The sequence below is a fragment of the Dunckerocampus dactyliophorus genome, chromosome 1 (genome assembly GCF_027744805.1).
Source record: "Dunckerocampus dactyliophorus isolate RoL2022-P2 chromosome 1, RoL_Ddac_1.1, whole genome shotgun sequence".
Taxonomy (NCBI): Eukaryota; Metazoa; Chordata; class Actinopteri; order Syngnathiformes; family Syngnathidae; genus Dunckerocampus; species Dunckerocampus dactyliophorus.
In genome coordinates this window covers 46,103,187-46,120,720 of record NC_072819.1, presented here as the reverse complement: position 1 = coordinate 46,120,720, position 17,534 = coordinate 46,103,187, and the positions used below count along the sequence as shown (strand labels likewise).

Genomic DNA, 17,534 nt, shown 5'->3' with positions numbered 1-17,534 from the left:
ATAATGTGCCACATTCTGAAGAGCGTTTCATTTCCAATCCCCGTGGTGGGCCCCCAGGGTTTCCGAATTTTAGGTGGGAACCCAAAATGGGTCCTTTTTGTTTCCAAGTTGGATGTCTTACATCACAGCAGGTGTATTTTTATGGTATATTTTAAAGCAACAGTAACAGTATGGTCACTGCTAAAATAGTACCGGCCAGTGGTAAATAAAAACAATATTTGTTTAGCAAATATGGTAATGAATAGAAGCAAAAGAAATGTTAGTGAATGTAAACTACACAGTACACACATTGTAGGTTATCAGAGGTCACTCTAAAAAACAGTATAAGTAATATACAGGAGACCTACGCTATTCATGAGGGTTGTTGTCTGAGACCACCCACGAATAGCAGATAAACGTGAGTCGCCCATAAATATGTTTGTTTTTCACGCTAATAAAGCCTGGACTATCATGTCGCGTCTCAAGAGTGGTTGTACGCGATGCCGGCTCGCTCCTCCCCCTCCGAACCCGTTCTCCGATCTCACGTTCTCCGATTTCTCACCTGAACGCATCAGCAGCAGTTCAATTCCAACACCGTATGCTGGAGGTGTCTCCAACTCATTCAAGGACAAACCGAACATCACAAAAAATGGCTTTAAAATGCATGTGTGTGCGTGCGTGTGTGTAAATAAACAGGAGCTAAAAATGAAGTAGTTATTCGCTTCGTAACTGTTAATTCGGATGTACAATTTGCTACATTTAAGTATGCTGGGAAATACACTGACAACAAGGGAATTTACCTTAAATTACGTGATGTCTTAGAACGCAATCCCTCATAATAACGCGGTTTAAGGTGTGCCTCGGATGTTCTGCTATTACAGAGACTACTATCCATTTTTAGACTTGTGTGGTATCGCTCGTCGGCTTGTCCTCTGACAGCCACCATGTTATGTTTTGCTGGTGCGTGGCGACGACGTCACAGACAGGCAGACTGAATGAGTAACGTTTATCGTCTTTATCATTAAAAGTGCTCAAGAAAAAAAAAACACACATCCACTATAAAGCCTGTTGTGCTTAAATCCAATGCTTTATTTCTTTGTATCAATGCAAGCGATCGATTACCTTTCAAAACGACGTTAGATCGATATATGTCGTCCCGAACGGCAACTTGCCGAGCTCATATCGATGTAGCTGGACCGTAGGAATATAAATCGATACGTCGATGTAGTGGATGAATCGTTACACCCCAGTAATCCTGTCCTGTCATTGATCTTTCTGTCAATTAAAGACAGTAAAAATGGGCATAATTCAGACATAGTTGCTAATGGTGATTAATCATCATTGATTAATTTAAAAACTGTGATTAATCTGATGAAACTTTTTAATCATTTGGCAGCTCTAATATTGTTACTTGACATTTATTGTCTTTCTTGTGTCTCACAGGGCTTCGATGTTCCACGAGAAGGTAAACACACACGCACACACACGCACGCACTCACACACAGCGATGTAGCAGTGATTTTGATATTACCAAACAGCCCATCAATAGAAATGTATGCCAGGTTTGTACCCAGAATTAGTGACCCACGACATCTCGGAATAAATCGATACGTTTTCTAAGCGGTGTGAGTGAGTCAATAGCGGCAAAAGTGAGGGCTGTGTTCCTTTTCTCTGCCGCGCCCAAGGCTGCTCATTATCGACACCAGGGAAAGTAATCATTGTAGTGATCCACTTTTAACCGGGCTGATTGTGACCAATTTGGGCAAGGAACACTTTGTGGCCTCGTTTGGCTTTTTAGCCCAGTTTGTGGCCCACTTCTGTTTGTCTCCTGAAGCAAGATCGATTTTGGGACAATAAACGTGCACTTGGGTCTTACGTACCAACTTATCGCTGTTCTCTTTCCGGCTTGTTTTTTTTTTAATTAAATCCGCTATTAATGGCAGGGTGATTTGCCAATGTGAACATTCTATTTGTTTCCTTTACTTTTTACTGGAACAAGAACATCCTAAATCTGTCACACCTCACTTCCGCGCTAACCGGCCGTGCAAAATGTCATCATGTCAAGTCAAGTGCCGATTAACGATTCCATTACAAGCCATCCGTCCTGTTTGTGTGTCATCTATAACAAGTTCTAAAAATAGAGCCAACTTTTCTTTGCCTGCGTTCTGGCGCCGCCTCTGCGCCGAGCGTAGACGCATTAAGAGGGGGTACAAAAACTGCTAATCCTGACGTGCGGCGCGGAGGTGGGCGTGCTTGCGCCTCAACTTTCCTCACCGATGCTGCTTCGCCGTGGCGATTTACGAAACACTATCTCAGCCCCAGGGAGAGGGAGAGAGAGGGGGGGGGGGAGTCTGTGTTATTTCATCAGCGGGCGGAAAAGTTAGCAGCTACCCTCCAACACGTGCGCGTCCTCCCGGATCTCATTAATGGGATTAGATTGTTTGAGGGCGGCTGGACACTGAGCTGCAGGTGTCTGGAGGCCGGATGGACAACATGTCTCCTCAACATCAACAAGACAGACTGAGCCGGAGTGCAGGAGACACCGACAACAGACGGGTACAGATTGATTTGTCTTTTCAATGATGATATTGTGTTTTCCTGCTGGATGTTACGATTGTTTTGGATAAAAAGAAGCAGAACGGGATGGTTTACCGCTACCACTAATGATATCAATATTATTCTGGTTAGTGTGTTTATTTTTCGCACCCTGCACAAACGTCTTCGCTCGACAGCACGTCAGCAGTTAATAATGATAATCAATAATCAATAATGACATGTTGGTGGTGACTGAATGCCTGAAATCAGGCGATCAATGACACAATACTGAACTTGTGAGGAATGGCAGTGAGGTGTGGGTCTAATACGCTAGCATCCATTATGGGGATAAAGCTAATCCGACATTTCAAAAAGAAAACAAGTGGTTATAAATCCCGTATTGACCCGAATATAAAACAGCAGTCATTCCCTTGAAAAAATTTGCAAAAATTTCCCTTGAAAAAGTTGCATCGTCTTATATTTAGGTTCTGGAGAGTTACACTTGCAAGCCAACAGGTGGCGCCAAACAATTTCTGCCAGAGCTTTTTTTCCTGGCACTCACACACATGAGTGACCTCTGGACAGAAAAATGCCTCAAAGGTTGTTAGTCAACAACAGAGGAGTTATGGCGCTCATTCTATCCAGATAATGGCGATCAATGAAGCAGAATCATCAAACAACTGTCAATGCTAGGGATGTCCGATAATATCGGCATAAAAATGTGATATTTGGAGACGTGGGTATCGGGGGTTTTTTCCCGATAATGAAAACCGATGCGGTATCGACGGACATTTTAATGTTCACATGGCCAGGATGACGCCCCAGTTTGTTCACATACAGTGCGAGCCCACCTCCTTTGCGCTTTCCACAGGCTCCTTTCTTCTGCACTGCACTGAAGTCGGCTAGCTCCCCACGTTAGCATCCGGCACGCTAGCTGTTAGCCATTCAGTGAAGCACAAATAAGCCGCGCTCCCTCTTGACCTTCTTGCCAGCTCGTCGATCTGGCTCGGTAGTGAATTCACGTTTTCCCACGACAACAGAAGGTACCGAAGGCTCGAATCTCCGCTTCCTCGCCAGCCGCTTGACTTTCATCTCAGCCCCGGCTCTGACTGCTGCCTCGATATCAATGGGTAGACAGGGAATTGCACCGATGTCGGACGTCGATCTCGCGGCACGTAAAAATGTGCTTGAATAAACAAACAGAGCTGCTTGAAAGGCGGCCGCTCGTTTGAATTCCACGCCGTGCGTAGATCGATGCATACTTGGGATCAACTTAGTCAGAATAAAACAACCAAGGCGAGACATGAGAGGTAAGAAAAATAAGAAAATAGAATAAGTATAAATAAATACATTTGTAATGCAAAGTACATAATAATAATAATAGTAATACATAATAATAATAAGGGCATAAGCCCATTTAAACCATTTAAATCCAACCGCAACTCGCTCAAATGTGACTTTATGACCCCAGTGGGGAAACATACGCAATGTGGCTTATTCATTCAGGATTTGGGAACAATGAAGTGGGGATAAAAAGCGGGTAACTAGGTCGTTATGTGACATGGAAGCGTGTTTACGGCAAAAAATGTGCTGCAATTTGGATGGCCGTCATATCTAAAATGCAGTTTTGGTCTCTGGCTCAGCTCCCTGATGGGAGTGGATTAGGGCCATCGCATTTCAAGCTCATGTTCAAAAAGGCGAAAGTCCGAGTCAGTGTGTGTGATATGCCGTATTACTTCTGCCCGTTTACAGGACATACTACAAACCTTTTTTGTATGCCCCAATTTTGCCTCAGTCTTTGTACAATACTGCATGTAGCCCGTTTGCCCTGTACTGTGTCGTTCCGCAAAATCCATTCTTTTTTTTTTCTTTTGAGTGCGAGTGTTAAATAACCCGCCAAAGAAAGCTGCACGTGAAACTAGAATTTTTTTCTACGCCGCTTCTCGTCATTAGGGTGGCGGGGGTATGCTGGAGCCTATCCCAGCTGGCTTCGGGCGAGAGGCGGGGTACACACGCAGGGCACATGTAGACAAACAACCATTCACACTCGCATTCATTTAGAGTCGCCGATTAAACATGCATGTTTTTGGAATGTGGGAGGAAACCGGAGTACCCGGAAAAAACCCACGCACGGAGATGCCCAGCGGAGATTCGAACCCGATCTTCCCGATCGCCAGACTGTGTGACTGCGTGCTAACCACTCAGCCACCGTAGAATTTTTCTCCATAGATGTATTTTGTTAACATTTTTGGGTGTCCGGAACAGATGAATTGAATTTCCATGATTTCCTATGGAGAAAATTACCTCGGTTTTCGTACATTTCAGTTTTTGTCCGACTTTTAGTAATGAACCAATAATGAAAACCAAGGTACCACTGTACTTACTGTAATAGTCAATGACCTTATTGACCCGAATATAAGACCACGATGATCATGAGATGACCCCTTCATTTTCCAAGAGCTGTTTTTGTAAAAACATTTACAGATTGCCTGAAAACGGGCAGCCTGTCATATTTCGTAGCTGCTTTGACGGCTCTGCTTCATTGATCGCCATTACAATGTTTGTTGTTAGCGAACAACTTTTGAGACACTTTTCCAGCGGGTCTCTGTGTCAGGGCTACACCTGTCCACGCCACTGGTGTGTGTGAGTGGCAGGAAGAAAAGCTTGTTTGCCACCACCTGTTGGTATTATAACCCCTACTACTATTTTCTGTATTTTTGCTTTTTGAATGTTTGCGCCCCACTCCCTTAAGCAACTCCTTTGACCTTTATATTGTCTCTTTTAGCGGATGAGGTCCCAAAGTGTTCGGCGTCAGTCCGCCCCCTCTTTGGTCATCAGCAGGGCTCTGGCCAGGTCAAAGACGCTGTCCAGGTAAAATGCTTCACACACCAGGTGACCGTGTGGTACTTTGCAGTAGCTTGCTGGCCTACTCATCACAATCAAGTGAAGTGAACTTGTTTTTTGCTTTATCTGTGAATGACGACAAGCACCCCTTTTTGGTGACAATTCCAGTGGTGTGAAAAAGTGTTTGCCCCCTTCCTGATTTCTTTTTTTGCATGTTTGTCACACTTAAAAGTTTCAGCTCATCAAACAAATTTAAATATTCAGCGATGACAACACAGCTGAACACAAAATGCAGTTTTTAAATGGAAGTTTTTATTATTAAGGGAGGAGAAAAAACCCAAACCTACATGGCCCTGTGTGGAAAAGTGATTGTCCCCTGTTGTCCTCTCCCAGAAAGAAAGTAAATGAAATCTATCAGTCTTGAAAAGGTTTTTAAGTCTTTTCTAAAGCTTTGGGACTCCAGCAAACCACAGTGAGAGCCATTATCCACACTTGGTGAAAACATGGAACAGCGGTGAACTTCCCAGGAGTGGCCGGCCAACCAAAATGACCCCAAGAGCGCAGCGACGACTTATCCAAGAAGTCACAAAAGACCCCACAACAACATCCAAAGAACTGCAGGCCTCACTTGCGGTCAGTGTTCATGACTCCACCATAAGAAAGACACTGGACAAAAATGGCCTGCGTGGCAGAGTTCCAAGACGAAAACCACTGCTGAACAACAAAAACATTAAGGCTCATCTCAATTTTGCCAGAAAACATCTTGATGATCCCCAAGACCTTTGGGAAAATACTTTGTGGTCTGACGAGACAAAAGTTGAACTTTTTGGAATGTGTGTGTCCCATTACATCTGGCATAAAAGTAATGCCGTATTTCAGATAAAGAACATCATACCAACAGTAAAATATGGTGGTGGTAGTGTGATGGTCTGGAGCTGTTTTGCTGCTTCAAGACCTGGAAGACTTGCTGTGATAAATGGAACCATGAATTCTGCTGTCTACCAAAAAATCCTGAAGGAGAATGTCCGACCATCTGTTTGTGACCTCAAGCTGAAACCAACTTGGGTTCTGTAGCAGGACAATGATCCAAAACACACCAGCAAGTCCACCTCTGAATGGCTGAAGAAAAACAAAATGAAGACTTTGGAGTGGCCTAGTCAAAGTCCTGACCTGAATCCTATTGAGATGCTGTGGCATGACCTTAAAAAGGTGCTTCATGCTGGAAAACCCTCCAATGTGGCTGAATGACAACAATTCTGCAAAGATGAGTGGGACAAAATTCCTCCACAGCGCTGTAAGAGACTCATTGCAAGTTATCACAAACGCTTGATTGCAGTTGTTGCTGCTAAGGGTGGCCCAACCAGTTATTAGCTTTAGGGGGCAATCACTTTTTCACACAGGGCCATGGAGGTTTGGATTTTTTTTCTCCCTTAATAATAAAAAGTTAAATTTTAAAACTGCATGTTGTGTTCAGTTGTGTTGTCATTGACTAATATTTAAATTAGTTTGATGTTCTGAAACATTTAAGTGCGACAAACATGCAACAAATAAGAAATCAGGAAGGGGGCAAACATTTTTTCACACCACTGTAATTGTACTAATCTGTCCTCAAACACTTGCCCTGGTTTATCAGACGTCTTTATTTGCTGAAACCAGCTGTGAAGGATAATCCTCCCATCGTCTGACTTGGGAAAGTGTAGGAGTCATGTGAAAAGGTGGTTGTGGGATGCATTGTGGTCAACCATGCATTACTAGTTGAAATTGCATTTTCTTTAGTGAACAATAGTGATTTAGATTCTTGTTTTCCAGAGAGAGTCTCCCAGTTCCAGTGTTCCCAGAAACATGCTCCTTGGTCCAGTCCTTCCTGAGAGCGCCCAATCGGTCGTTTCTCCTACACGGACACACTCAGCTGAAGACTGGCATGCAGACTCAGGACAGACACCTCTTCCTGTTCACAGACGTCCTGGTGATCGCGAAAGCCAAGTAAGTAGGAGTGTTTGTGTGAATGCTGAATGTGTGAATTCATATTTTGCATTTTGCATTGGCAGGTCAGCCAACCAATTCAAACTGAAGGCCCAAGTGTGTGTGTGCGAAATGTGGACAGCAAGTTGCATGGAGGAGGTGTGTGAGGGAAGCACCTGCCCCGAGAGGAGCTTTGTCTTAGGCTGGCCCACCTGCAACTCTGTTGCTACATTCAGGTGAAAGAGTGTGTGGTTTGTGGGGGGGGAAAAAAAGTCATACAAACTGCTCATGAAACAATTTTCCGCCCCCATGTTATTTACCCTGTGAGTTGTGTCCTCTGCTTGCCGTGTTTCCTCAGCTCTGCGGAACAAAAAGAGCAATGGCTCTCCCTCCTCAAAAGGTGAGCTGCTTTCGCCACATCAAAGGCTGTGCGTTTGTGTGTCAAAAGTTTGTGTGACCACTTTTGCTTTCTCTGCAGTCGCATTAAAGAGGAGAAAGAGAAGGAAGAACCGAAAACCATCCCTCTCAGGGTGTATGGGAAGGGACTCAATACTTACGCTGTGGTAAGTACGCATCCGCACGGACAACTGCATTTACCGTACTTTGCCAGCATCCCATGTGACATTGTGCGCCGTCTTCCGACCCCAATTAGACCAAGACTTTGCCCGTCAGCAACTCTGATTCCACCACTGAGGTGATTCGACTGGCTCTGCAGCAATTTAGCATCATTGTGAGTATCAAATCCTGTATAATTCACTTAGAAATGAATAAAATGTCAAAATAGATCCAACTTGCTACAGTGGTGTGAAAAAGTGTTTGCCCCCTTCCTGATTTCTTATTTTTTTGCATGTTTGTCACACTTACATGTTTCAGATCCATCCATCCATTTTCTATACCACTTCTTCTTCATTAGGGTCGCGGGGGCATGCTGGAGCCTATCCCAGCTGACTTCGGGCGACAGGCGGGGTACACCCTGGACTGGTCGCCAGCCAATCGCAGGGCACATATAGACAAACAACCATTCACACTCACATTCATACCTATGGACAATTTAGAGTCTCCAATTAACCTCACCTGCATGTTTTTGGAATGTGGGAGGAAGCCGGAGTACCCGGAGAAAACCCACACACGCACGGGGAGAACATGCAAACTCCACACAGAAATGCCCAGGGGAGAATCGAACCCTTCCCGATCTCCAGGCTGTTACTGTGTTGGCCAACGTGCTAACCACTAGACCACTGTGCGGCCATGTTTCAGATCATCAAACAAAATTGAATATTAGTCAATGACAACACAACTGAACACACCATCAAGCGTTTGTGATAACTTGCAATGAGTCTCTTACAGCGCTGTGGAGTATTTTCCCAAAGGTCTTGGGAATCATCAAGATGTTTTCTGGCAAAATTGAGATGAGCTTTAATGTTTTTGTTGTTGAGCAGTGGTTTTCGTCTTGGAACTCTGCCATGCAGGCCATTTTTGCCCAGTGTCTTTCTTATGGTGGAGTCATGAACACTGACTCTAACTGAGGCAAGTGAGGCCTGTAGTTCTTTGGGTGTTGTTGTGGGGTCTTTTGTGACCTCTTGGATGAGTTGTCACTGTGCTCTTGGGGTAATTTTGGTTGGCCGGCCGCTCCTGGTAAGGTTCACCACTGTTACATGTTTCCGCCATTTGTGGATAATGGCTCTTACTGTGGTTCGCTGGAGTCCTAAAGCTTTAGAAATATAAATAACCTTTTCCAGACTGATAGATCTCAATTACTTTCTTTCTGGGAGAGGACAATGGGGGGCAATCACATTTTCACACAGGGCCAAGTAGGTTTGGATTTTTTCTCCCTTAATAATAAAAAAAATCATTTAAAAACTGCATTTTGTGTTCAGTTGTGTTGTCATTGACTGATGTTTACATTTGTCTGACAATCTGCAATATTTCAGTGTGACAAACATGGGGGAAAAAAAAGAAATCAGGATGGGGGTAAACACTTTTCCGCACCACCTAATGTGTGTGCACAAAAATGTCACTCGCTGACTTGGTGTTTGTGTTCAGGGAAATGTGAAGGACTACCAGCTGTGGATCCTCTCCAAAAGGGACAATACACCCTATCCTCTTATTGGTCAGTCACCTGCTATGTCTTGGTTCTTCTTCAACACTTCATTTAGTTTGATGCAGGATTTCTTTTGTTCCTAGAAACTCTTTCTTGAATTTGACTGGGTTTGAAAGGGTAATTAATGGCTTATTTGTCTTAGACGTGCTTAACATGTTCCACATCACTTGCGCTATTCAAGATGTCCGAAAAGAACTCACAGTTTCTCCAATTTGTTTGGATACAGAATAAATGTTCCTATAGGAAATAATGGCAATTGAATAATCCATGTTAGGGTAAAACTGTTATAAAACTATTTCAAAGCCAATAATTTTATATTTAAAGACAAGTCTGTGTGTTATTATGCATTTTCACTTTACATTGAGCCTTTTTGCTCTGTTTTTCCAATTTTTGTTGAATTTTATTTCAACAATGTTCCACGAGCCATTTAAAAACACAAACGGCAAGAAGCACTCTGTGATTTGATGATGTGTGCCTTCTTCCTCGTCCGTGTCAGGTCATGAGTTCCCCTTCAGCATCCACATGAGTCATGTGAGACAAGCGTTGTCCCAGAGCGCCACCTCGCCTGAGGACAGAGTGAGGGCGATACAGGCGGAGCAGCTGCTAGTGCGCAAGCGGTGCCAGTTCATCCTGAAGCCCCGCCCTGAGGAAGTGCTTCAACCACAGGTGCTGGCAGGTGAGCTCAGGTGCAGCGTCACTGAACCTGAGCTTGCATGGTGTACTTTCTAATGCAGCACCATCTTCTGTTGTCAGATTTCACCCAGAAACCACTGAGAAGGAGGCGGTCCCTCATCACTTGGGCCTTCTTGCGAGGCTCGTCCCCTTATTTAGGGTTATCCACAGGAAGCGCGTCCCAGGGCTGCTTGTTTGGTCGGCCCCTCAGCACTGTGTGCACGGACGACGCACTACCTAAGCCCGTGATGGTGGGCATGCACACTGAACCACACACACACAACACAAGTCACAATTGCTCCTCTCCCTTGCCAGGACATGCTGACGTTCCTGTATCACGAGGGCCCGTGGACACGGGGCATCTTTCGGCGGCCGGCAGGCGCTCGTGCCGTCAGGGAGCTGAGGGACTCGTTGGATTCCGGACAGTTTCTTCTCCCACTGACACGGGACCACATCTTCATCATTGCCGGAGTCTTCAAAGTGAGTGTGAGACCACGCCCTGGCTGACCCACATCCCTCTGCTGGGCTTTAATCTGCTTCTGCAGAGCCACATTAGTAGGACAAAGTGTCCATAATCTGCATTCTAATCCCTGTTATTGTCAGTGGACAAGCACTCAAGTCTCTGCACATGGCATTAATGATTTAAAAACACCTTTTTTTTCTCTTTTTAAAAACATAATTACAGTCCAGAATGTCATCTTTGCTTTCGCTTTGCAACTACTGTATCTTCATTAGGACTTCCTGCGCAACATTCCTGGCAGCCTGCTGTGTTGTGAGCTGCATGAAGAGTGGATGGATGCTTTGGAAGATGAAGAGGGGGAGGAGGAACAGGTCCAAGAGATACAAAGGTGTGTTAAGCCAATGAACACATAATGCAACAATATATAGATATTAGTAACACAACTGGTACTGCTCCTTCTGACGCCTAGCATACAGTACAGTACACTGCAGGTGGCCATACAGTACTGTATGTCCCTCTCAGCTCTCAATTCTTCCAAAAAAATCGAAAGTTATGTTCTCCTCCTGCAGAATGATGAGTCGGCTGCCCAAAGACAACGCCCGGTTGCTACACTACCTGTTGGCTGTGCTGCGCAGTATCCAAGGTAACGCCCAAGAGAACCAGATGACGAGTTTCAACTTAGCGGTGTGCATCGCTCCCAGCATGCTTTGGCCACCCGGAGCACTGTGTAGCCCAGAGGCAGAGAACGAAGGAACCAGGAAGGTAAATGAGAGGGAGGAGGGCATGTACGGTTACTCTGGTGTTCCAAATTCTTGCCTATACATGTGTAGAAATACTGTATATTATACTGTACTGGTCTGAATATAAGATAAAGACAGGTTGCCTTATATTTAGACATCCAAAAACACAGTGGAGAAATCAATATTGGCTGCATGCTCGTTCTAAGCCGCTCAAGCGACCATCATCAAGGATAAAGATGGTATTCTTGAACATATGAAAGGATCTGCTCCTGTGAAATGGACAGTGAGAACTACAAAGTTTAAAGGGACAGAGTTGTTCTTTTTTTTTAATTACAGTTTCATTTTATTCTTCTATTCCATCTTTTTATTACTGTATTTTTTTAATGTCATTTGTGTGTTCAGTGTGACTGATTTAGGTGTTAATTTAGCTATAAGTTTCGATTTACTGTACACTAACAGTCAACTTACATCACAGTCGGAGGAATGGAACTCGTGTGTAGACTGAGGACCACCTGTACCTTTTCTGAAAATATGATCCAAAAAAAAAAAAGTATTTGATTTAGTTTTAAAAATATATTTCCCATAAATGGGTCCTAAATATGATTGATGGACAGGACTAATGAAATGTCATCAAATGTCATTGAATGTGTTTTTCTTGATGTGGTCTGCTGCAGGTGTGTGACTTGGTGAAGTTCATGATAGAACACTGCCAGCAGATTCTGGGAGAGGAGCCTTCCTCTCTGTTTGGAGGTTTGCCACAAAGACTCTGCGCTGACGAGGAGACAGGATCTGGTACTACACCCCAAACTTATGAAATATGTGTCATAGTGTATCGGCATAGGATTTACAGCAGATCAGTCTGCTCATGTGCAATGTCTTACATTTTGGAATTGGGGCCAAAATGTGCTTCAACTGTGGATATACTTTCCTACATGCTTTTGGGAGAGCTGATTACAACACATACGTTATTTGTTTTGCACATGTGAGAGGGCCTGGGTGTCTTTAGCCTGAATGCTGTAATTTACACAAAAAATGCTTTGAAAAGTATTAGTTTTAGGGTATGCACATGACCTGTGTCACCTCTCCCTGGTTTTCAGAAAAGTGGATGTATCCTCTGACAGACTCGTCCTACGACAGTCTAGAAAATGAGTTGGACACGAGCAGTGGCGGCTCACCAAGTTTTTGCAGCAGACGTCTCAGATCCAAACCAGGGAGTCTGGACTCGGTCCTCACCTTCAGCGACTACGACCAGGACACCGATCCCGACACACTGCACCCTAACGGGCAGCTGCTGAGAGGGAGCAGAGGGAGGAGGCTGCACTCAGGAACCTCCTGCCCCAGCCAAGAGGCACCGCCTGTGGACCCCGCCTCAACCCCGGACTCCCTTTCCCCACATAGTGTGCACAGGCCGCGTCGCCGCTCGGAACCAGCACTTGTGTATGCAGCCAAGATTCAGTCGTGCTTTTTGGCGAGCACAGATGGCCTCACCGGCGAGGATGACGACAACAAAGATGAGTACCCCTCAAAGCCGACCAGTCACAGAGCAGAGGCAGGGCTTCACCAGAGGCGGAGGAGGTCATCAGCAGCCCTGGAAGCCAGCTCCTCTAGCCTGTCCTCTAACCCCACCTCCCCTGCACCGACACAAACCTACATATTAAGCAGACGATATGCAACCAAGGCATGCACTCCCTCCACATCCTTCACCACGAGCTGTGCTCAGACATCAGGCAGACATGAGGAGCAGGGGACGAGTCGTAAAGAGAGTAAATGGGGGACCTTGAAAAGCTGCAGGAGCCTCCACCCCAACTCTTGGCTGAGGAAAGACCGCAGATTGTCCTTAACTCAGCAAGAAAGCCTGGAAAATAACTCTGCCAGCGCAAATACAAACATATTCACCAGTGACGAATATTAGTACCTTTGGCAAGAATGTATGAAAATGAAAGTCACTTGTAGCTTGAGCATCTTAAGTTGGAAAATTGTATACAACAGTCTTTGTTAAGCATAAACATATAATAGATTTCATTTAAACTATGGTTGTTATCTAATATGTACAGTTAATGGCCATCCGAATGTAGAAGTTTATCAATGCATTTGAGTCGACTGACGGACTGTCAAAGCGAAACCTTTGCCCCCTAGTGGACATTTTGACATACTGCACGTACTATTTGCATTGCATTATCGCTTCTTGTCCGTGCGTGCAGATGAATGGGTATGGGCAAATTAGATGAAAGCTCGTGTGAATAACCTATTTTGTCTATGAAATATGCAAGTCATGGCCAAATACAACTGCTAAAATTGCCATTGTTCGGATTGGAAAAACATTTATAAAACTTGCACAGAAGTTGAGTCAGTTAACCTTCAATGTAATTTCCCGTAGTAGAACATCATTTTCTCTCTCCCAATGTGTTGAAAAAGAGCAAGGCTTTTCCCCACCAATGTATAATATCAAATGCACGTTAACTTGCCATGAGAAAGCTGACTTTTTTATGACTTTATTTTTGTCTTGACCCAAACCCTTATATATACTGTATAAATGTGTCCTAGCTATGTACAATCACATGGTTACATGAAAGTTGGCATCAAACTGATCAGGAAATGGGGGCGATGCGCACATGGTGGAATTACAATAAAAACATTTGCATGTCAGTCACAGGCCGTCACCATTTTGCTTGTCACAGTTTGTCCTTTCAAGCGTGACGTTACGTTACAACATTCCATTACCGAATTCTAAAAATGTCACTTGCGTCCACGTGCTTGTTTAGTTGCAAACGACAACTAGCAAACAAAGCGGACCTACCATCGCCGCTGTGTATCTGTACACCGTACGACGTCACGCTAAGAGGAGCCGTCTTTACTCTGTCTGATGTCGGCTACGCTCTCTGGGACACGGGCCACCATCCCCTCCAAGGACCTGCTCAGGCAGATCTGGCAACCCAGACGCGACCTGCGGCGGTGGGGAATGCAAAGTTACCACAGTGAAACCTCTGTGGTTGAATACAAGCCATAACAGGGAGCTGGTTACATTCAGACAGGTTAGCGGTCCCATTGTGAAATTGATAAAAATAGCGGGGGCGGGTTCTGCGTGTCCTTACGTGTCAGTGAGGCCGTACGCCAAGTCCAACATGTCCATCTCCTCGTCTGTGACCGGCCCCAACTTCTTATAGACGTCCTCATCGAAGATCAGATGGCAGGTGGAGCACGCCAGCGTTCCCTCGCATGCTCCTGCAACCAGACACGCGCTGAGTGAGTCAAAGAGGTCCTCGTTACGTGTCGGGCAAGTCTGCTTGTTTACAAACCAAAGCCGTCAAAGTCAAGGTCTTCGTTAATGACGACGTCAAGCAGAGAGTCTCCCGGAGATCCTTCAACTGTTATCTTCTCACCATCTCTATTGACGAAGTGGACCGTTACTTTGTTTGACCTGACGTGAGAAAGTGACAGAAATTGTGTACAGTGATCCCTCGTTTATCGTGGTTAATTTGCTCCAGACCTGACCGTGAATGTCCGCCCCCCCCCCATATGCATGCTGCTACTCGCATACTTTACTTTTCCTGCTGGTTCTGTGCAATGGGAAATATGTTGGTAGATGTAACCTTCCAATTATTAAAAATAACGGAAGTAAATTCAACTGTTTCATGTTTATTTTAATTATGGATCATTACAAGCATGCTTTGTTTTAGTAGTACACAGCGAGTAAAAAGAAATTATATATAGAAAAACTTATGCATAAAAAATTGACAAACTATTGATCACAAAAAAATAGATGCATCGATAATCGGTTTATCATGACATCGCAGGCCTCTGAATCGTAATCGCATCGAATCATGAGGCGGCTAGAGAAAGTAAATTAGTTACCGCCGTTAACGCGTTATTTTTGACAGCCCTAAGCTTTGTGTTATTAAATTAGTGTCAGCATTACAGCCTTTTCTTTTTACATTTTGCCTTTTTGCTCTATTTTTGTTTAATTTTATTTGTACTACGTGCAGCCTAAGACTTCTATTTATTTTTTAAAACCTTTTTTCACCATAAATATTCAACTCAATGACCGTTTAACTAACATGTAAGCCAAACCATGCATAATCTTCTTAAACATTCCAATAATCACATCCGTATAGCTGGACTCTTACTTGTACTACTTGACCTTAAGGTGCAAGGATTTAGCAGTAAACCACTCCAAACTGCTCAGTGCATGTTATATCCACACAACAAACCAATTTAAGGGTTTAACAGAAACGCTCAAACTTACATGAATCACAAATAAAACAAAAAGAGGCCCTGTCGGCACACAAGGATGGGTGGCTGCAGCCTTGTGCATCGGGCTGGAGTCAAGTCTCATTCAAGGTTCCAGCAACCTTCCAAGTAGACCCGGCCGACTGCCGTCACTCCCATGCGCTAAGATTAAGCAACATTTTTCAGCCATCTGGCCAATTTTAAAACCAGTTTGCACGAGCACCGAAAAAAAGTACATCACTTACGAGCACTCATACTGTGACATTTGATATTTGTGAACATGTAACGGTTACTGAGGTCACGCGCTACATGAAATGCAGGTTGACAGTGTACACCTCCTGCTGACAGTACCAAGTGTTCGCAGAGGTAGCGAACACCCCTCACATCTGGTATGAACATTAATAATTAACCGTGATAGAGGAGAGTTGGTAGAATTTAACTATTATATGTGGGTACATAAAGTTCGGATGTGTTGTGAATGAGTTCAACGACCTACCTCAGTGGCTGCGTCCCCGTTACGAAACTCCTGTGACCCGTCCGTCGAGGAGCCCCACAATTTACCACCATCCTCCGCGCATAGTCACGTAACCCAGCGTGGGCTATTCTTCTGAACGCTGTCAGCACTAACGCCATTCGAACCACAAATGTTATATCCCACTACACACTCTATAAGGCACTTATTCAACTCAACACCACAAAAACTTTCGCTCCCTTCCCTCGATAGCCACCTAGCTAGCTACTTAAAGCTACTCAGTCAATGTCTCACACACAAATAATTGCGTAACCGACTACTTCCAGCAACTGCGCGTTGACGGTATGAACACAGCGAAAGCAGAGCAGGACAGAGCGGACCGGGTCGTGATAAAACCGTTCAGCCAAAAACAACAAAACTCGCTCGACTGAACCTGCCCAGTATCCACAAAATAAATGTTTGACACCGTCCAAGCATTTCCTGATAACGCAACGAGTGGCAGGAATAAACTTCCGGTTGTGATTTAACAATAAAGGTTATTACTGTTGCGTATTTTTCGAGCCACAGCGGCTAGATATTGCCCATGGCTGAACATTTACTTGCCTTTTTGAAAGAATTGGGTATGTCAATATTATGCCCGATTCTGAACGCACTATGGTTGACAAGTGCAAGTGTTGAACCTTTATTTTGAAGGAATAAAACGATATTCCTTTTCCGGCTTATTTGGGCGGCTTTGAGTGTTTAATGTACTGGCGATTGAACTTAACACGTTAAAAGCAGGGACTTGTGTTATCCAAACTTCACTGTGTCTGGACCAAAGTCTATCTCGTGTTTCGCTAAAAGTCAATGTAAACAAAACAGTAAACACAACACTTTCTCCACTTTCACCAGCAGAGGTCGCAGCAGCTCTAAAACACGTCGCCATAGCAACCACCAACGCTGTTGGCAGTTTTCAAAACTTCGCCTGCTAACATTAGAGCCCGCGGATTCAAGGCTACGCAAATTCGCGGATTTTTGGTAAAAAAAAAAAAAAAATAAAATGCTCGCCTTTATTCGTTCACCATAAATCTACAATAATTTATAAATATGCAAATAATACAGTATGTAATTATCACTCTCCAGGCTACAACAAACAATATTAATAACCTTTATGGGATAACAAAACACAGTGTTTATTTAACCTATCAGATATGTATCTATTTAAAAATATATAATTATTTTGGCTGTAGAGTTCACACACAGGGGTGTTTCTAATATAGTGGCTAAATAAGATAACTAAAATTATAAACATACCTATCACCTTATCTTTAGTATTTCAATTGATTGAGCGGGCGTACCGAGAGGGGTTATTAGCTGGTCCTGCGTCAGCATTGACCTGAGAGGGCAAAGTACACAACATATGGAAGATAACCAATAACCTCATTAAAACTGATACTTTTTATTGGCTGTGTTGGAGTTTACAACCAAGGGGGCCCGCTACTATTTATCAGTGGCTGCTTGCAATTGGGAGTTGCTCACTGTTCATCAGTGCCACCTCAGGTG

The 17,534-nt window shown here is 44.1% G+C and overlaps 2 protein-coding genes across 5 annotated transcripts in view; one reads left to right on the top strand and one right to left on the bottom strand.

Moving 5' to 3' along the window:
- Positions 1 to 14,912, top strand: part of LOC129189180 (rho GTPase-activating protein 20-like) — a 31,216-nt gene extending 16,304 nt beyond the window's left edge. Inside the window, exons 2-16 of one of the 3 annotated variants that reach the window (XM_054790608.1) lie at positions 1,423 to 1,444; positions 5,300 to 5,385; positions 7,168 to 7,341; positions 7,407 to 7,556; positions 7,679 to 7,720; positions 7,799 to 7,883; positions 7,973 to 8,050; positions 9,364 to 9,430; positions 9,918 to 10,097; positions 10,175 to 10,344; positions 10,409 to 10,573; positions 10,829 to 10,941; positions 11,123 to 11,315; positions 11,968 to 12,085; positions 12,391 to 14,912. In XM_054790608.1, the coding sequence (XP_054646583.1) occupies positions 1,430 to 1,444; positions 5,300 to 5,385; positions 7,168 to 7,341; positions 7,407 to 7,556; positions 7,679 to 7,720; positions 7,799 to 7,883; positions 7,973 to 8,050; positions 9,364 to 9,430; positions 9,918 to 10,097; positions 10,175 to 10,344; positions 10,409 to 10,573; positions 10,829 to 10,941; positions 11,123 to 11,315; positions 11,968 to 12,085; positions 12,391 to 13,205 (2,451 nt within the window). In that variant the 5' untranslated portion in view covers positions 1,423 to 1,429 and the 3' untranslated portion in view covers positions 13,206 to 14,912. Of the gene's footprint in view, positions 1 to 1,422; positions 1,445 to 1,650; positions 2,536 to 5,299; positions 5,386 to 7,167; positions 7,342 to 7,406; positions 7,557 to 7,678; positions 7,721 to 7,798; positions 7,884 to 7,972; positions 8,051 to 9,363; positions 9,431 to 9,917; positions 10,098 to 10,174; positions 10,345 to 10,408; positions 10,574 to 10,828; positions 10,942 to 11,122; positions 11,316 to 11,967; positions 12,086 to 12,390 lie in introns of those variants that run through there. The other 2 variants (XR_008572753.1, XM_054790599.1) reach the window with 2 other exon arrangements.
- On the bottom strand, positions 11,647 to 16,474 carry fdx1 (ferredoxin 1). Of its 2 annotated transcripts, none has more exons than XM_054790735.1 (4): positions 16,017 to 16,474; positions 14,590 to 14,678; positions 14,386 to 14,515; positions 11,647 to 14,237 (listed from the first exon to the last, which is right to left on the bottom strand). In XM_054790735.1, exons 1-4 carry the CDS (start codon positions 16,151 to 16,153, stop codon positions 14,129 to 14,131), a joined length of 465 nt encoding a protein of 154 aa, XP_054646710.1. In that variant the 5' UTR covers positions 16,154 to 16,474; the 3' UTR covers positions 11,647 to 14,128. The 2 variants fall into 2 exon arrangements, with proteins under 2 accessions (XP_054646710.1, XP_054646701.1); XM_054790726.1 differs by having other exon boundaries at positions 13,432 to 14,237; positions 14,590 to 14,711.
- Positions 16,475 to 17,534: the final 1,060 nt, after the last annotated feature.